Source organism: Pelophylax lessonae, assembly GCF_965119305.1.
Source record: "Pelophylax lessonae genome assembly, chromosome: 5".
NCBI classification, from domain to species: Eukaryota; Metazoa; Chordata; class Amphibia; order Anura; family Ranidae; genus Pelophylax; species Pelophylax lessonae.
This window is the reverse complement of record NC_138772.1, coordinates 137,543,960-137,564,535: the sequence shown is the minus strand read 5'-3', so window position 1 is coordinate 137,564,535 and position 20,576 is coordinate 137,543,960. Positions and strand designations below refer to the sequence as shown.

The 20,576-nt window shown below is 44.1% G+C and overlaps 1 protein-coding gene across 1 annotated transcript in view; it reads left to right on the top strand.

Annotated features, from left to right (window-relative positions):
• Positions 1-1,216: 1,216 nt before the first annotated feature.
• Positions 1,217-20,576, top strand: part of HIBADH (3-hydroxyisobutyrate dehydrogenase) — a 245,004-nt gene continuing 225,644 nt past the window's right edge. The window contains exon 1 of the mRNA XM_082257736.1: positions 1,217-1,362. Within this exon, the coding sequence (XP_082113862.1) occupies positions 1,290-1,362 (73 nt within the window). The 5' untranslated portion in view covers positions 1,217-1,289. The remainder of the gene's footprint in view (positions 1,363-20,576) is intronic.

Below are 20,576 nucleotides of genomic sequence, written 5' to 3'. Positions count from 1 at the left end.
ATCACACATGGTATGTTTAATGAAAAATAAAAAACCACTGCCCTATTTCAGTTTTGTGTCTTTTGTTTTGCACTAGCACTTATGCACTTTATTATCGCACTTTTTAAAGGCACAGGGTATGTGTGTTTCTTCACTATAAATAGTCTCTGAAAACTATGAGTCACATGTGCACTTTATAAATTATATCTATTTATTTAATATCAAGCACTTTCAACATTTTTACGTTATTAGAGCCTCTGCTTCAAAAAAAAAAAAAAAAAAAAACCCTCATTGGAATCCATGCATCCGGCGCTCTGCATGTAGATTAGGGGGCCGGACACATGGATAGAGGGGGCGGCGCCCCTAATGGATGGGCCGCCACTAGTGACTTACCTCGGCGCTGAGTCAGGCTTCCGCCGGCGCCCCCTGATAAGTAGCGCCCTAGGCGGCTGCCTAGGTCGCCTTACAGGTAGCGCCGGCCCTGTTAGTACGATACACGGGGCTCTAGATGAGACCCCGGTCTCTGTGCTGTAAGCACGCTTTGAGGTGCGCTCCCAGCACAAAGGGAGATACGCCCCATTGAAAAAAAGCCCACTTCCGTGAGGCCACATATATATGTGCAGCAGGCAGGAAGGAGCTAGTGAGCTTTGACAAAAACCCTGGAAGCTGATTGTTTTCTATGCAGAGCTGCACCAGATTTACTCTCCTGTTTCAGTAAATCACCCCCATTATGTAATATGAAGACCTACCTAATATATCCAATCAGGCAGGCTCTTGCACTACATAGATGTTGGTAGATTGTACAGTGAGATTGTAATGTGTGTGGTGTGACCTTCAGTGATGAAGCAGGACCTGTATGTGACAGATGTCACACATCTAAGGGAATTTTCTCCAGCTGCAGCAGAACATGAAAGCCATCAATCCTTATCAGAACCTGGAATCAGAGGGAGACTTCTGAATGGAATGCCGGGATTTCTCATTCACTGTCTCTTTTACTATAATCAATGTAGTATATATTTATATAACTATAGACTGGCAGAACCGCTTCAGCAGCCAATCACAGCATCTCTTCTTCCCGTCTCAGCCAATAGAGCGCAGCAAGCAGCTGGGAAGATCCTCAGTCATTCTGCAGCCAGAGGCGTGTGGGGGGCGTGTGGGGGGCGTGATGCTTTCTCCGCTCCGTTCATTGGCCGCGCTACCGAAAACCTTGGCAGCTATTGGCTACATGAGCTGTCAGTCGGCTGACACCTGTACGTCACGGAGGGCGTCAAAGCAAGGATCCTAGAAGTGGAGGTCAGCAGGGAGGAAGCATGGCAGCCCTGTTAAGGAAGTCTTGCAGTGCTTTGCACAGCTCTGTCAGCAGGCATGCACGCTTTGCAGTGGGTAAGCCTCAGCCTGTGCAGGGAGCATTGTATTGTTACGGGTGTCACCTGATGCCCCTCAATGTACAGATGAAGGAATGGTGACACTGAAGGTTTATTGGAGAGAAAACAATGAGATGTATGAGCAGTAACATGCCTAGTGTGTCTCCACACTCCCTCACCTGCCATTCTTTTACTGCCTACTATACCCAGCTGGCAGGGTGAGGTTTATTATTATATGTGTTATCATTGTGAGCTTTGTTATTATTCATAAAGTTTTCATACTGGAAGTGACACAATGGAGAGGACTGTGACATCATGTAGTCAGTGGATTATGTGCAGTGAGATAGGATACATTGTTATCCATCATCATTCATTAAGAAATTAAAGCTGAACCCTGGGAAAAAAAAACACGTAGGGCTGCCCCCACCCAGCAAGGGTTAAATGTTCATTTATGTCTGGGGGAGCCTCAAAAAAGCACTTTAAGGGTCCTTTCACACGGGGCGGACCGTCTTTTTGATCCGCTCCGGCACTTTTTTTTTTTTTTACGGACTTGTGTCATCCGGTCCGTATGTCTGTTTATCATCCCATCTGTTTGCGGATGATAAACGGAGATAATGTATGTCAATGGGATTGCGGATGTCAGCGGGACATCCGATTTTGCGTCTTCCGTTCCAAAAAAAAGGAACTGATAGGAAAGGACGCAAATCGGATGCCATCATCCTCTGACATCCGCAATCCCATTGACATGCATTATGTCCGTTTTTCATCCGCAAAAAAATGGGACAAAAAACGGTCATACGTGTACCGCCCGTGTGAAAGGACAATTACTTACCTGATCCTCGGCTTGGGCGGTATGACCCGTCCCCACAGCTTCTTCTCCTTCCCCATGTTCTGGAAGCTGCAGGTTCTGTGACATCATCATGTCCAATGCTGAGTCTGTAGCCCTACATTGGATGCTAAAGGACCTGGCATGTAGGGGGAGGAGGATGGGGTAAGTAAAACCACTTTTATGCACCCACTAGACCTAAATGAACATTTAAAGTAGAACTAAAGGCAACTTTTTATTTTTTGATAGAGTAAGGAGGGGGTTGTAAGCCCTCTAAGGTTTATTTTTGTCATTTGTGTCCCATTGGGGAGATTTTCCTTCACTTCCTGTCCCATAGTCAAACCAGTAAGTGAGAGAAAATCTCTCTGAAGTGCAGCAATTCCTGGTTGTCACTTGAACTACTGTCCCAGTTCCTGGGGACAACCCAAAATGTGGGATTTTCTTTTACTTTTGGAATAATGGTAAATGTGACAAATAGGATGGCTCTCCCTTTTTCAGAATTCGCCTATGCAGTCAAGGGGCCCTGTTAGATATGAAAAATTTGTTCACCTTTTGAGCACTTGCAAGTGTTGTGTGGGTTTTTTTTTTTTGGCTGTGTTCACACTGATGCGGGGTTTCCATGTCAGGAGACTGTGACTGGCTGTCAATGGAGCCGGGTTAACACAGCTGTGGAGCAGTTTGCATGGGGCACCCACAGAGGAGGAGGGGCCTAGAGTGCCAACAGGAAAACACAGAAGCCGATGGGGCTGCTCTGTGCAAAATCGTTGCACAGAACAGGTAAGTAGTATACCATGTTTGTGTTTTTTTTTTTTTTTACAAAAAAAAAAAAAAAAAAAAAGAGGCTGAAGGCACCAAGAGAACCAGGAAGTGGGCACAAAAGGTAGGTCAGCCCTGGTTCACACCAGTGTGGCTTTGAAATGGCGCTACTTCAGCACGATTTGAAAGCTGCAGATGAGTGCAATTTGCACCTCCCAGTTTAATTGCTACTTTGTTTAACAGTAGTCCAGTCACAATGAAATCAGAAAAAAGAAGTGCAGGAACCTTTTTCAAAGTCTCTGTGACATGAGTCGTGGCAGTTTGAACGGTTCCATTGCCGGCAATTGGGTGCAACTTGTCATGCTATTTGTAACTGTGAAATTGCATGACAAATTGCACCGGTGTGAACGAGGGCTAAATCAAAAACTTTTTTTTGTTTTGTTTCATTTTTATTAGCATTAAATGATTTCAGATATGCATGCTGAAGTTTAAATTTAGGAAAAAGGTGGAAATGTGCGCTGTAAATGTAAATTTACTTTTACTTTTTATAAGCCCTCCACAAATGCGTTCCCTTTGCAAAGGTAGGAAAACTTCACCTGTTGCAAAACTACAAGTCCCGTCGCGCCTGTGGGGGTCATTTGTGGCTGTCAGTCTAGCAATGCATCATGTAGTTATGCAGCATCTGGAGTGTGGATGTTTGCCTACCCAAGCGGGTCTAGCTCAAAGCAGAGCTCTATTTAAAAGTCACATTTGGCACTTTGTGGGGAGGAGGGGGCACCGAGTACCTGACTTTGACAGGTCCCCACTTCCGGCTAAGAGTGCTGCGGCGATCTCCATGTATTTACAGCCCCCTGAAGGCTTCATTGCCGGTTTTTCTTAGTGAAGATGCCGATTGATGAATCGGCCCCGGTGCTGAAATCAATGTATCCCTGGACAGATAAGTTTCCTTATATTAAAAGTCAGCAGCTGCAGTATTTGTTTTTTTTTTTTTTGCTTTTTCTGCCCAGACTGGAGCTCCTCCTTAAACTCCAAATCCTTCCAGGAGCCTTTAATTCTGTGTTGAGGTTTCAGACTTTCAGCAGCAGCCAATGTTTCTGCAAATTTTCAAACATGTAGTCTGTTGTGTGCAATTGGTGATAGTAGGAACCGCACTGAGAATAATGGCGGTCCCTACCTGCACCTTGGCACAGAATGTTTCCCTTTTTAAATGGGTCAATGGCGCTTTTCCACTGCATAGAACCGTACCGGCTCGGCACGCTTTTGTGCTTTTCCACTGCGGTACCGCATGGTATAGGGTCGGAACGGTACGGTACGGTATAGGTTTGCTTTTCCACTGCATAGAACCGAACGGTACGGTACGGTACGGCTCTGAAAAAACAGTACCTACTCGATTGTGGTTCCAACAGGTACCAAACTGGTACCATATCCCACAATCCTTTGCATGCAGTCACTACTAGCCACTGATTGGTCAGAGAATCCCACCCACCCCGTTGTTATCCCACCCACTTAACTTTAGTACTACTTTAGTGGAAAAGCAAACCTATACCGTACCGTACCGAACCGTTCTGACACCGTACCATGCGGTACCGCAGTGGAAAAGCAAACAGGGCCAAGCAGGGCCGAGTAGAGCCGAGCCGGTACTTGCAGTGGAAAAGTGCCATATGTGGAGTATGTTTAAAACCACTTTTAGGTTTTATTTTTCTTTATCACCTTGGCAGAGATATCCTTTTCCCTTTCTATGCTGGTGACCATAATAGGATGTGGTGATGCTTCTTCCCATGAGGGACATAAACCACTAGAAAGGTCCTCCCCTTGTTCTACAATCTTTGGCTGAGGTACCACTTTTCTGATTTTTTTTTTTTTTTAAATCGGAGTTCCGGCCTCAAAATCGACAATCGATTTCGTGCCATCCGCTTTCTCTAGGTCACCTGAAAAACAAATGGATAATTACGATTTTTTTTTTTTTGTTTACTTACCTTGTTATTGAAGAAAATATACTCCCCTTTCTTCAACTTCCTCCCTCTGTGGCCGCGACCTGCGCCGTCACTTCCTCCTTGCATTGATTCCTGGGAGCTGAACGTCATCGCTCCCAGGAATCAATGCGCCTCATCAGTTTTGGTGCAGGCGCGTCATTCCCTGCTAAACAGCTTCTGGGCATACCCAGAAACTGTGGAGGGATGACGTGCCCGCACCGGAAGTGACGAGCGGGGCCTGTGCAGGCGCATTCTGGGAGAAGGGGACACGGAAGAGGACGCGCTGGCTTCAGCTGCCCACATCTGAGATGGCAGCGCTGGTGAAGAAATTTTCAAGGTAAGTATTTCTTCTAAAAGGTAAGTGCGACCCGGGACATTTCAGAGGCTATCCATTGTGGAATGTACTAGTCCTGACTGTCCCGGGGGTACTTTTAGCTAAATTTCACCCCCGAGGCCGGAACTCCGCTTTAAATCTAAAATGCCACCCCTTGAACGATCCATTGTCCCCCGTTTTAGAAAGGTGGACTGTGTATTTGCTCTTCAGACACTCGGTAAAGCTGATCATACATGGTCAGACAAAAGTACGATATGCAATGGTTTTAGGACCGTGATAGTCAGGATTGAAAGAATTTCGGATCTTGGAGGCAATCATTATTGGCTATACATTTTCCAGCAGACTGGGAACTTTGTGATTGATAGCTAGCTGCTCCCATTTTCATTGAATAAAGGGGGGGAAAAAAAGCATTTGCAGTCTGAGCGGTTTCTGTTTCTGGCCTCTGGTTAAATTAGATTGCAAATCATCATCTCTGTATGAGTTTTTCAGGGATGTCAAATTACCTTTTCTGCCATCGTTCTTGGGGAAATGTCTACTGGTCCACAGCCATTTTGCATGAAACTGGTTAAGATAGAAATTTTTGAGCTGCCATTGGTGATTTGTTTTTTTAAAGTGCAAGCACAAAGGTTGTCATCTGTTATCTTCTCTATTCAATGAGTCCCATTAGAAGACCCTGTCCCCCGATAAGCTAATACTTGTGCAGGTCGGTAACTTAAAGGGTAACTCCACTTTCATGGAGACAAAAACATTAATATAGCATGCACAAGTCATATTGTAATTGAGTGTCATTAGACATTACTTTTCCTTTTCAATCTGCAGCGCTGTAACTTTCTGTAAAATGTAATATAATCTTGCAACCTGGAGGCATTTCGTACACAGATGGTATTCAGAACGCCTCCCAGAAATGTAATTTCCTGCTTGTGTGATTGGCTCACTGATTTTCCAAGAAGTCTGCACTAAAATATGTCTGATTTTTGGGCATCCCCTGCAACAAAAAACATTTTGGTGAGATACTCCTGAAAGGGAAATTAGGTCTAGAGGGATACAGACTCTGCCACTTTCCTCATTAGAAACCTGCAAGTACAGCAGCTGATTGATAATAAAATTACTAGGCTGTAACATCTTGTCACCCCCCCCCCCCCCCATATGGACTTCCTTAGTAACTCATGGGAGTTGATTTGCTAAAACTGGAGAATGCAAAATCTGGTGCAGCTCTGCATAGAATATATGGAATATAGTCAGTGTTAACCTCAAAATAGTGCCATGTCCCTAAAATATGAAAATTATGGAAAATCCCCTATGGCTGGGACTTTAATGGCACCAAAAAAGTAGTAGATGGTATATAGGTAAAAACAATTTTTATTAATACATGAAAATGTATAGCAGGATATACAAATGATACAAACAGGAAGACATGGAGAAACCAAGTATATAGCACCATGAGCTACAACGGGTTGATATCAATCACCCAACGCGTTTCGGGGCTGAAAAGCTCCTTCATCACGGGTATTACTGAAGTTGACAACCTATATCAAAAGGTGATGTATAAGCAAAATCCATGTCATAATAGAAGCAATATATAGACAAAAACCAAGGCCCTAGAGGAGTATATTAGTACATCCATGGAGACACACCTCTCCTTGATGTTGGATTGGGTTTGCGCTCCCTTTTGACACCCATCATCCAAGACGATTCTGTTGGTGACCTTGCAGCTTATTGGTACACTTCAGTATTTTTACATAACATCATTATATTCGATGGGCAGGATGTACTGATAGACAAAAACCAAGGTCCCTGAGGAGTATATGTATTGCTTCTATTACGAAATGGATTTTGCTTATATATCACCTTTTTGATATAGGTTGTCAACTTCAGTCATAGCCCTGATAAAGGAGCTTTTCAGCCCCAAAACGCGTTGGGTGATGTCAACCCGTTGTAGCTCATGGTGCTATGTACTTGGTTTCTCCATGTCTTCCGGTTTGTATCATATTTGTATATGCTGCTATACATTTTCATGTATTAGTGCTTTTATAGATTTATATTCATAAAAATTGTTTTTACCTATATACCATCTACTACTTTTTTGGTGCCAGTTTAAAGTCCCACCCATAGGGAATTTTCCATAATTTTCAGCTCTGCGTAGAAACCAATTGGCTTCCAATATTGTTTGTCAATGTTTAATTGGCTATTATGCACTGCTGCACCAGATTTTGCATTCCCCGGTTTTAGTGAATGAACTCCAATGTGTTGCTAAGGAAGTCCATACAGAGGGTGATGAGATTTTTTTTTTAGCCTACCCAATCATTTTTCTTCCAAAAGTAGTTGATCAGCTGATAATTATGAGCAGCACGTAGACTGTGACTCAATCTGGGAAAAATGGCTGGATCAGGCAATTGTTATCCTGTATAATAATATTAATCTAACGTTTATGCACAGCTTTAGGTAATAACTTTCCTGATTTGGGACTAAGTGCTGTCCTCGGAGATGAGCCCCACACACAGTCCCCCTGTCCAAAGAGACCCTTGATGGCCAGTAGGGGCTCTTTCAATGGATAGGGGGTTGACAGGTGGGTGGGGCATTGCACCAAAGTCAGAAACAAAACCATGATCACAGGGTAGGCCAAATGGATAGGCTAATAAAAGTAGTAGCAGGCATCTATTTAGGACAGCGATTAAGCAGGACTTTACCTTCTAAAAGTTTAAACTTTACTAACAAATTGCTTTAAATAGTAAATTATTATAGTATAATAAGATAGGTCAAGGCAAATCTTAGGGCTCCCGCAAATCATCTGTTTTTCTTGGTGAAAATTTAAGGGCTATGATCCTTTATCGATATTTAACAACTTGTTAACCACTTGCTGTCCGCTTACCGCATATATACTGCGGCAGGGTGGCTCTCCCAGGCAAACCGACGTATGGGTAAGTTTTTTTGCTTGGTAGCAGCTTGGAGGCGCGCGCGCGCCGCCACAGGCGCACTCCCGTCCCCGATCGTCAGCGGGTAAGCCGATGCACGGGGTCAGGCGGCTCTGCTTATCGCCTGACACCTGCGATCGCTCCCCGTTGAGAAGGAAGGTCGACCGTTGTAAACACAGCCGACCGTTCTTCTCCCTGGAATGGTCATTGAGCCAATGTGATCCTTCTATATAGGATCATAGGTCTCAATGGTCAGTTCAGAAGCCACGCCCCCCCACAGTTAGAATCACTCCCCTAGGCTCACATTTAACCCCTTGATCACCCACAGGGTTAACCCCTTCCCTGCCAGTGTCATTATTACAATAGCAGGGCATATTTTAGCACTGATTACTGTAGTAATATCACTGGTACAAGTGTCAAATGTCAGTTAGGTGTCCGATCTGTCCGCCGCAATGTCGCAGTCCTGCAAAAACGCAGATCTCCGCCATTACTAGTAAAAAAAAATAACATAAATCTTCCCCGTAGTTAGTAGACGCGATCACTTTTGCGCAAACCAATCAAAATGCGCTTATTGCGTTTTTGTTTTTTAATAATTTTTTTTTTTTGAGAATGTCATAACAGAATGTGAAAAATATTGTTTTTTTTTTTTTCAAAATTGTCGCTCTTTTTTTGTTTATAGCGCAAAAAATAAAAATCGCACAGGTAATCCAATACCACCAAAAGAAAGCTCTATTTGTGGGAAAAATAAGGACGTCAATTTTATTTGGGTACAGCATCGCACGACCAGGCAATTGTCCATTAAAGTAATAACGCAGTGCCGAATCGCAAAATAGGGTCTGGTCATTAAAGAGGTTGTAAACCCCAAATGTTTTTTTTTTTTTTCAACCTGCAAGAGAAACCCATTATGAGCTAGTATGCATCGCATACTAGCTCATTATGAAATACTTACCTTAGAACAAGCCCCTGCCGTGCCGCCCGCTTACCTCTATGACAGGCGACATGTTCAGTCGCCCGTCTTCCGGGATCGCGCGGGAGCCGACGGTCACGGCACGGGGCTCTGACGGAAAGGCATGAGCGGCCATTCCTTCAGAGCGCATGCGCCAGTGACGTCACTGGCAGCATGTAAGGTAACTATCTCCTAAACGGTACATGTTTAGGAGATATTTACAGTACCTATAGGTAAGCATTATCATAGGCTTACCTATAGGTACAACTTGCAGAGGAGGGTTTACTTCCTCTTTAAGGGGGCAAATCCTTCCGGTCTTAGTGGTTAAAGAGTAAGGGCTCTTTCACACGGGCGATCCGATCAGATCCGCCTATCAGTTTTTTAGGCGGATCTGATCGGATCCTCCATGCAGCTCTATGGGGCAGCGGGTGTCAGCGGAGACGCCTCCGCTGACACCCGCTGCCATCCGCATCCGATCCTGTGCTTGAAATCTGGACGGATGGAAACCCTATTTTTCCATCCGTTCAGTAATCGGATCGGATCTGATGAGAGCGGACAAGCGGTCCGCTCTCATCTGATCCCCCATAGAGGGCAGCGGGGACTGAGACACCTCCCTCTCCGCTCCGCAAGCGGAGACGGAGCTGTCACCTGCCCGACTCAGTGGGGATCGGCGGATCGATCCCCGCTGAGCAACACGGATCCGCCTACGGAACGGACCGTGTGAAAGAGCCCTAACTCCAGTTTTGAGGAAAAAAAACAACAAATAATCAACCCCAGAAATTTCAGGATAAAAGGGGCATACAGGTTGTTTAACTGGCACATGGTGCCTGCTGTAACATTAGCCATTTAAAATATCTGACATGTTCTCTTTAAATGCTATTTGATTTCTCTAACAATGATGGAATTCTATAACTTGATGGAAAGTCAACTTTACCTGGTAGATTCTGCAGATTCTTTCCATTGTATTTAATATATGATCACTGCTCCCTGTCTGCCTTTCTAGAAAGTATTTCAAGGGCATTGGAAAGGTGAGTGTGACCAGATTAGTGCATTTGTAACACAAGAATTGCACGTGATACTAGAGTTCATTTTTAAAGACAAGTATTTGGAGGTCTACTGAGTTTGTATTGGTCTTGGCTGTACAGCTTTCGGAGGTGGCAGATCTCTCAAAGCATGTCCTGAAAATGGACTAGAAGTGCAAATTCAAATGGTATAAAAAAACAGCAGCCAAGCAATCTGGACAGCCGTAATATATATTTGTAGTCAAATTGATCTTTTATTATGTTGAATTGGTTTTTCCTTTTCTTAAACCTTTTTAACGCTTTTAGTTACATTCAGACACTTGGCAGAACATTTGTTCTCAACCTTTTTTTTGTCTGTTAAATTTAATGTAGCACGGTATAAACCAGATTAACAACATCAACAAATCAAAGGGGAAATGGACCACTAAACAAATTAAAAAGTTTCATTTGGCTAATTTGCCGGCTAACCTTTCTTACAGGAGTAATAATTCAGACTCCCCACTTGTACTCAAGAATGTGTTTTGTTTTTTTGCCCTTTTGGCTGTGATGAGGTTTGTTTTCCTCCATCACCTTTCTCCATTCAAAGTATAATGAATGGAACTTGGTGCTTACTGAGTGAGGTAGCCTAAAGTTATCTTTGTATTAAACCTCCCATACTGGGACCATCTTAATATGAGATTTAATGACATTACGGGTGTCGTCTATTGAGTATGAGTTCTTTGTGTGTGTGTGTTAGAACATTTAAAAAAAAGATGTAGGCTACCATTGTTGACCTTTTTTTTTTTTTATTCCAAAATTGCTAGCTGATTGGCTAGCATTGGTTTTTCTGATCCAGTGTCCTATATGCTTTCTGTATCCCTGGCCTAGAAAACCTATGCAGGTCAGGTGTTCTAACCTTACTTGAATACATGCCTGCTCTGAGCAGTAATTTAGAAATATTGAAGCCAGAAACGGAGCATAAAGCCCCGTATACACGTACTGATCGTCGGCCGAACGATCGGCCGTCTTTTGTCCAGGGCTGTCGTGTCTGTTGAAAACTGCAAAAGACTGCACACGAATTTTGTCGGCCAACAACAGCCGACTGCAGAAGTGATGTCATGTGATGGTTAACTTTCCTTGTCTTTTTTCTTTTCTGAGCATGCCCAGTCTTGCTAATCTGCTGTCTGTCGGTCGAAATCTGTACTGACTGGCAAACAATCGGCCGTTCTGGTGACAGCCAACAAATATTTTAAAGTCTGCACGACAGATTCTGTTCGGCCGAAAATGCGCTGTCGGCTGTCGGAAGCATCATACTAACAAGCCTACAATAGGCCGATCGGTCGGCGGCCGAATATTTACGGCCGACAATTGGTACGTGTGTACGGGGCTTTACCAATGAAAGGGTCTCTTTAACCACTTTACCACTGGAGGATTTTGCTGTCTTACGTCTGGGCCACTTTTTGCGATTCGGCGCTGTGCGACTTTAACTGACAATTGAGCGGTCGTGCGACGCCGTACCCAAATGAAATTTACGTCCTTTTTTCCCCACAAACAGAGCTTTCTTTTGGTGGTATTTGATCACCTGTGCGATTTTTACTTTTTGCGCTATAAACAAAAAAAGAGCATTTATTTTGAAAAAATAACAATATTTTTAACATTTTTTTTTTTTTTAAATGAAATTCCCCCCAAAAAAATGTAAACAATTTTTTTTTTTTTACATTTTTTGGCCAATTTGTTTTCTGCTACCTATGTTTGGTTAAAAAAATCTGAATAAGCGTATTTTGATTGGTTTGTGCAAAAGTTATTGCGTTTACTAACAAAGGAAAAGATTTCTGTCTTTTTTGGTGGTTTTTTTTTTTTTTTTTAACGCGTAATGGCGGCGATCTGTGATTATTTTTTTTTTTTTTTTTTTTTTTGCGGGACTGCGACATTGCGGCGGACAGATCGGACCCTTGACTGACATTTTTGACACTTTTGGGGGGACCAGTGACATTACTGCAGTAATCAGTGCTATATATATGCACTGTTACTGTAAAAATTACACTGGCAGGGAAGGGGTTAATTTTATTGGAGAGGGAGGGGTTAATGTATGCCTGGTGCTTACTAACGTGTGGGGGGGGGGAGGTGACTGAGTGACACAAGGACAGATCGAGGGTTCAGCTATGCTGAACACTGCAATCTGACCCTGTCTGTCACTTAGGAGATCCGCCCGCTCTGTTTACACAAGCGGGCGGATCTCCAAACTAGATTCCCCGACGATCGGGGAAGAGCAGCGGCGATCGCCGCCGCTCCTCCCCTGGCCCGACTCCCGCTGTGACTGAAAACAGCGGGAGCGAGCCTCCAGCGGCGTAAGAGCGCCGCCGAGAGAGGGGAGTGTCTGGTGACGTAGACCTACGTCGCCAGATGATAACGAGCCACTGTGCCACAGTAGCAGGACAGTGAGCAGTGGGGAAGCGGTTAAAGAAGTGTTACTGAACCCATTATGCAAAATTAGTAATCTATAGGTCACACTTAGTGGTTCTAGGTAAAAAAAAACAAAAAAAAAAAAACCTTCTATATGAAGAAGCCCCCCCAACCCCCCCCCCCCTTAATATTTAACTGTGCCCAATCTCAATCCAGCGATGTGCACTAGAACAGCTGCTTTTCTGGCCCTCTCCCTCCTCATTGGCTCAGGCACAGCAGCCAATGAGGAGGGAGTGGGGGCGGGGCTGAGCCCCATTCTGTAGCTTAATCGACACATGGAGCAGGGCATGGGAGCTAGCACGTATTAGTGTCCCCATAGTAAGAAGCTTGCTATGGGGGCACTTGGAGGGAGGAGGAGCCCAGAGGGCCAGTGGGGGACCCGAGAATAGAAGGATCGGGGCTGCTCTGTGCAAAAGCATTGCACAGAGCAGGTAATAATGAGGTGATTATGTAAAAAAATAATTGCTACACATCTTTCTTTTGAGGGTGATTTATCCACCAGAAGATCAAATTTGAGATTTAGTAAGGGAAGCTTCCTTCTTTATAGTGTGGCTACATTGCTATACGGGGTCTCCGTAAAGACCCAGCATAGCCACGCGATGGATCACTTCGCCCCGAAAAAAAGTGCTGCACAAGGTGAGGTGAACTGGCCTGATGGGTTACAAGGCATTTTGCTTCATCTTGAGGTTGGACTGTGCTTGGTAGGATTGCCCAGCCCTATGCCACTGCACCTCGTGTGAATGGGACCTAAGAGTGTATCTAAAGGGAAATGAACTTTTATTGAGGTGCGTTTACTTCTGCTTTAAACTTCTCAGCTTCCTAAGTCACCTACTTACTACGCAACTAATCAATAATGTAACCCCTGTCCAGTGAGCAGGGAGGTGACCCAAGCAGAGAGAAGTATGCAGGGAATTTAGAAACAATAGAGAGTGCATGTGACAGCTATTCATGGTAAAAATGCAAACTGATATATTGCACTTCCATCATGGGGTTGCAGGTAAGAAGTAATTGATTTTGAAGGAATTTATCTACAAAGAGATCTGTGAGCTGTCATTTATGACCTCTCTTAAAATACTGAGTAGCTAGCATTTTCAGATGGAGGTCGGTATTGGCAGGAAACCTATTTATCCAATGACAGATTATCTTTAATGCAATACCATATTTTTCCTGCTGAAAAAATAGTTCAAAAAGCCACTTACAGAAGCTTTCAGATGAAGCATTCTAAAATGCATTAGTGATACCACTAAACATGTATTCTGCCAGTCAGGGCCGGTGCTAGACAATTTTGCGCCCTAGGCAAGACCAGCCAATTGCACCCCCCCCCCCAAAAAAAAAAAAAAAAAAACACGTTGCCCCCCTTCCTGCACATTATGCCCCCCGACCCTATACCCCTTTAATGCTGCACCCCCGTCCTGCACACTCTGCCCTCCTTTAATGCTACACCCCCTTCCTGCGCAAACTGGCCCCCATTAATGCTACACCCCCTGTCCTGCACACACTGCTCCCCTTTAATGCTGTACTCCCCTTCCTGCACACACTCTCCCCCCCCCCCCCCTTTAACCCTAAAACCCCTTTAACTTCCCCCCCTTCCTTTACACACTGCTCCTATTTAACCCTACACCCCCTTTCTATACATCGTGCCCCCTTTAACCCTACACCCCCCCTTCCTATACACACTGCTCCAATTTAACCCTACACCCTCCTTCCTATACACACTGCCCCCCTTTAACCCTACACCCCCCCTTCCTGTATACACCCCCTCTCTAGTGGTGACGTCCACTGGGGATGAGGAGGTGACAGGAGAGGAATGTGGCACTGGCCATGGCTGCACCCTAGGTGGCAGTGCGCCCTAGGCGGCTGCCTAGTTCGCCTAGTGGTAGCACCAGCCCTGCTGCCAGTTCGCTGTACGGTGGCATTAAACTGTTAAAGATGTGAAATTACCTACTTTTTGAATATATGGCTTTTCAAATGTGCTCTAACCTCATCTAGACCTTAATAGATCGTCTTTATTTAATCGATAAATATGAAAAAATGGATTAAAATAACACTGTCATAGGCCAGACCTATCCTACAAACAGTTCTCTGCAAAAGAAGAGGTGTTATGCACAGCAAGCTGTGGTTTTATCTTTCAGTCTTTTCATTTACAGGACACGGCAGTTTTTTACCTCAACTTTCCCCCTGGTCCGCTGCATGGGTTGGCTGGATGCTAGCGAATTTAGAAGCACCATGTAGTTGCAGAGAAGAATTACAGGGGTCTGCTCTGGATTTTTTTTTTTTTATCTTTTTAATTGTTTGCATTTTTTTGGTCTTTTACTTAAATAGATTGGTGTTGATTTACTAAAACTGGAGAATGCAAAATCTGGTGCACCTCTGCATAGAATCCAATCGGCTTCTTTTTGTCAAAGCTTAATTGAACAAGCTGAAGTTAGAAGCTGATTTGCTACCGTGCTCAGCTGCACCAGATTTTGCTCTCTCCAGTTTTGGTAAATCAACCCTATTGTGCCACCAACTTTAAAAAAAATTTATTTATTTTTTTTATTCTTTAAGTGCTCATTCACACTACCGCAACTTGTCAGGCGACTGGTCAGCCTGACAAGTCGCGGTCCATGCAGTGCTACGGGAACCATTCTAATAGGAGCGACTCAAGTCACTCCGACTTAGAAAATAGTTCCTGTACTACTTCAGGGCGACATCGGAGCGACTTGCATTGACATTCATTATATGAAGTCCTTGCAAGTCGCGCCAAAGTCGCAGTGCACGCGACTTCACAGGTCGCCCCCGAAGTCGTGCCGCAGTAGTGTGAACCGGCACTAAGGCTGGGTTTGCATGTCAGGAGAGTATGCCCATCTCTCAATGGAGCTGATTCACACAGCTCCGGGATGGCTTCGGAGCTGTTTGCAGAAGAGACCTGTGCGTCTTCTGGTCAGTGTCAGGTCTGAATCCAGCCAAAAATTTGGGCCTGAAACGGAGAACAGGGACGCACCGGACCCCCTGCTGTGAGCCGCTCTGCACAGCAGTGTAAACCCAGCCTAATGAATTTTTTATTCTCTCGCTGCAATGTGCCTTTGAACGTGCTAGAAAATGTGACTACTCCATAAGAGCAGGTTCCCTAGCAGAGCCTCCTCACTCCTCGTAGCCCTTGACTCTTCTAGGAGTGTTTTTAAATGCTATCTGTGAAGGCCCTGTTCATTTGCTCCTTCCCACAGCTCCCCACATAACCTTTTTGTAGCAGACGGCGAGGAACAAAGGGCAATACTCTAGTGGTGCCCAACACGCAGTCCACCCACTACCTCTTGGGCAGCAGAATGCCAGGTGCTGGGACACTCTGCATACACTACTACTGATTAGCAATGCAGGGAAAGGAGTGGGGTGAAGAAACACAGATACTGGCAACCAATGAGTGGGGGGGAGAGATGTTGGAGAAGTTAAATAGCACTGCCACTGACAGTGATGTAGGGGTTATTACTGCAGATACCAATGGAGGGGGGTTATTATTGCAACCACAGTTGGGGGAAATGTCAATCAATATATAATATAAATAAAACCAGACGGTGCTAATATACTATATCCTCTGCGCACAAATAAATAAATAAATATATCTCGTTCAGAGAAATATCGCAGCTACTTCGAAGATAAAAATGTAAACAATCACTCTGAATAAAAGTCCATAAATGGAGTCATACACAAAGCAATAGCAGCGCTGATATTGAGTAACAATCAAAGCATGCAAGGAATTGCTAAAGTACACTAGTCCTTTCTCATTAAATGTCCATCATTATATCCAGCTTTTTCACCAATTTGGGGTCACCAGTGAATTTTTATGTGGTCACCCGACATTCAATCCTCCACCGTTGTGATACAGGTACAAGATGGCAACTCACCAGACCAACTGGCCTTCCTATTCTCATAGAGAAGGCAAACAAGCATGAACTCTGTGGTCTTTACTAGATCGGCTGCAGCTGTTAGAAACACACCTCTCTCCACAGAAAACTGCGTTCCCTTTGCTCACGAGTCACTCACCGACCGGTTAAGGAAAACATGAAAGAAAGGACCGCATTAGTGTGATATTGTAAAACATCACTCCATACTTTATTAACCAATCCCCAATAAATGCACTCACAAACGCAATCAAATAGTAAGCCTTCTAATGAATCATATAAGGAAGTCACAGGGATGCATCGGTAGGCGATGTTGGCCGGCTCACCCTCTCCACGCTGATGTTCCTAGCCTCCAGTGCCTCCGAATGTGTCACCCGAGAACTTCCGGTCGCCGCGAGGTTCACGCCCTGACGCGTTTCGTCATTTCCGACTTCTTCGAAGGGCGTGGACCTCACGGCGCGGCGTCAAGATATACACACAGGAATGTTGACAATTCTGACGTCACATAGTAGGCGCGCCAATCAATGCAAATATCCCGGCTCTCCGATAGGAGGGAACCCTTCCGCCCTTACTCTATCACACCGCGGTTCACGATACTTCCGCCCACACATCGTATTCCCGATGGACAGCCAATCGGTGACTTAATCTCTTGTATGTATACCAAAAAGGAGAAACACCCTTTATGGCTAATTCTCTTTTCTATGTCAACATTCCTCAGTTACAAGCAATCCCAGCGAGTGATAAATACATACATATAAATCATGGCAATACAATGCTTAAAAGTCATGACAATACAATGATAAAAAGCTAAAAAAAGATGCCAAGCGGGATAAACACTCCCAGTTACTGGAAAGAGTTTTAAAAGATTGCATATGGTATATATAAATATATCAGAGCATTCTAAATTTAAAAATTTAAGATTCAAAGCTCATATCCTAATGTTATATATAGACTCAGTAAACACTAAGCTCACTGGAGTAAAAGATAAAATCAAGAATATCATTCATAAATAACATAGAGTAAATTTAAATTAAAATGGGTTTAGATTAAAATACCTCAGACAATATTCAGAAAAAGTAAATTTAAAAACAATCAAAAATTGAATCAAATTTAAATTAATTAATATAAAACGATTAAAAATCACTAATAAAACAATTGAGATCCAGCTCAATGTTTAAACCTTTGGGGTCAAGGGCCTGGGTGAGGAAAATCCATTTAGTCTCGCATTTGGATAATTCTCTCACCCAGTTTGCTCCCCTCCAAGGGGGGGTAACCCTTTCTATTCCCCAAAAATGCAGACCACGGGGATCACAATTATGGTGTCTCCTAAAATGTTCCGAGACACTATGGTCCTTAAAGCGGAGTTCCAGCCATTTACTCACCTGTCCAACGGTCCAGCGATGCGGCCGCCGAAAGCCTCGATCCTCTCCCTCGGCGCCGGCATCACTGCTGTGGGCACCTGGCTGTTACAGTTTGCGGCTTCACAGCCGGGTACCCACTGCGCATGCGCGAGTCGCGCTGCGCGCCGTGATTGGCCGGCAATCTTCTGGGACCTCTGACGTGTCCCAGAAGATTGCAGGGAGGGAGGGGGAGAGGAGAACTTCCGCTCAGGGCGCCGCGGCGCTCCGAGCGGAAGTGGGAGCGGGTACCTGTCAAAACTAGGTACCCGCTCCCCCCCCCCAAAAAATGACATGCCAAATGTGGCATGTCGGGGGGTCAGGACTCCCTAAAGCGGAAGTTCCACTTTTGGGTGGAACTCCGCTTTAAAACCGGTCAAAATGTTTGAAATGTGTTCTCCCACCCTTTTCTTTACAGTCCGTTTTGTTCGACCTATGTAGATCTTGTTACATGGACACATAAGGGCGTAGACCACATGTGTCGTGTCGCAGGTGATCAAATTTTGGACCTTAAATTGCTTGCCTATTGCTGGAACAGAGAATTCAATTCTCTTTCTTAAATTAGTTCTTGCAAAGAAACAGGCCCGACAGCGACCACAGGTATGGAAACCCTTTCTTTCGGGAAAGAAAGTTACATTTGGGGGGTTTTGAACTTTCTTAACAACCCTGTCCCCAAAATTGGGAGCCTTTCGATATATAAAAGATGGATAGGCCGGTATTACAGGGCCCAGAACTCTATCCTTCAACAGTAAAGGCCAATGTTTTTTAAAAATAGCTTCTACATTTTTGTAGTCATTGGAGAAATCCGATAGGAAGCTCCGCTCCTTCGTCTTGTCCGTGGTTTTACTTTTATTCTGTAAACAGTCTGCCCTAGGTATATCTACAATTTTCTTTATCTCCTGGTCCAAAAACTCCTCTTTGTAGCCTTTCTGAAGAAAGCGGTCCTTAATTATTTTAGATTGTGACATAAAGTCATGGTCAAACGTACAATTACGTCTGACCCTCATGAATTGGCCTCTAGGTATATTTTTTAACCATGTAGGATGGTGGCCACTCATGATGGACAGGTAACTGTTGCGATCAGTCTTTTTAAAATACACTTTCGTGGCAAACCCATTTGAATGTCTGAAAATGGTGACATCCAAAAACTGGATGCTAGTAGTATCCCAATGGAATTCAAGCTTAATATTATTGGGGTTCCTATTCAAATGGCTCATAAACGAAAGGAGGGATTCTTCAGTCCCGTCCCAAATAAATAAAATAACGTCTATAAACCTTTTATAAAAACGTAACTCAGGTCTAGACTGATTAAAAACAAATTTGTCTTCCCACTCGGCCATAAAAATATTCGCCAAACTGGGGGCAAATTTGGCCCCCATGGCGACGCCGGTCTTTTGGCTATAAAAACAACTATTAAACCAAAAGTAGTTGTGGGATAGACAAAAATCGAGAGACTGTTGAATAAATCTTTTCTGGGCAAAAGGAATTTCGTCTCTCTTACTCAGTGCCCAATTCAGGGCTAAAAGAGCATCATCATGTTGGATGATGGTGTAAAGTGAGGACACGTCAGCCGTCACCAAGAAGGCCGACGAGTCCTCACTCAACAACACATCACCCAACGATACCAATAGATCTTTAGTATCCTTCAAAAAAGCTTTAGTGGTAATGACACTCGGCTGTAAAAATTTATCCAGGTATTGGCCTAACCTTGCAGTTACAGAGCCAATCCCATTCACTATAGGACGTGCTGGGGGGCAATTCTCATCCTTATGTATCTTAGGAAGCGTGTATATTGTAGGGATTCTACAAACACTTGGAGTCAGATACCTTTTTTCTTTCTTAGTCAGGGCATAAGTGTGATAGCCCTGATCCACCAGACTTCTAAGTTCTTGGTCGAACTTCGACGTTGGGTCCAATGGTAGCTTCATATACGTGTTTGTATCATTTAGCATACTGGAAAGTTGTTGATGATAAAAACTCTTATCCATTATAACCACTCCACCCCCTTTGTCGGTAGCGGATACCCCAACCCCAACTTTGTACATAATAATTACTACCAACCTCTGGTGGAATATGGAACATCTTCTGGCCAATACCCAAGAGGAGGTCCTTTTTTAGGGAGAGGAAGGGGGCGGGGGAGACGTCGCCCCTACCAAAACACCCATCAAGAGAGAATGGGAAGGCCAGAAGAGGAGTACGTACGAGAAGAGGTGTCAGAGCAGGACGAAGGGTCCAATACAAAAAAAAGGAGAAGAGAACGGTGAATCAAGGGATTTTTAATCTGAGCCAGGTAGAACTGACCCAGAAAGAACTACATATTTTGGACCAAGGGCTAAAGTGCGCACCTAAACGTGCCCTAAATAAATTCGATGTTTACATCGATACCCATAAGTTTATTAGGAAATTAAACCTTAAAAAGCATTTCCTGAACAACCCAATTACCTCGATTAGTAACATAAATGGAGGGGGCATGTTGAATAGTGGTCTAAAAAACAAATCAACTATGAACCCCAAACCAAATAATAACCATTACGTTGAGGTGTTTAAGAATGCGGTATTGGAGGATTTACAAGAGCTGACTCCGAATAGAAAGGCTCAAAATAATTGTAGGCATATTATCGAAGGCTTAGACTCCTTGGAGAAAAAGAAAGAAATTATAATCAGGCCAGCCGACAAAGGGGGTGGAGTGGTTATAATGGATAAGAGTTTTTCTCTAGCGCTCATTGACAGACGTAGTCCTCGGTGAT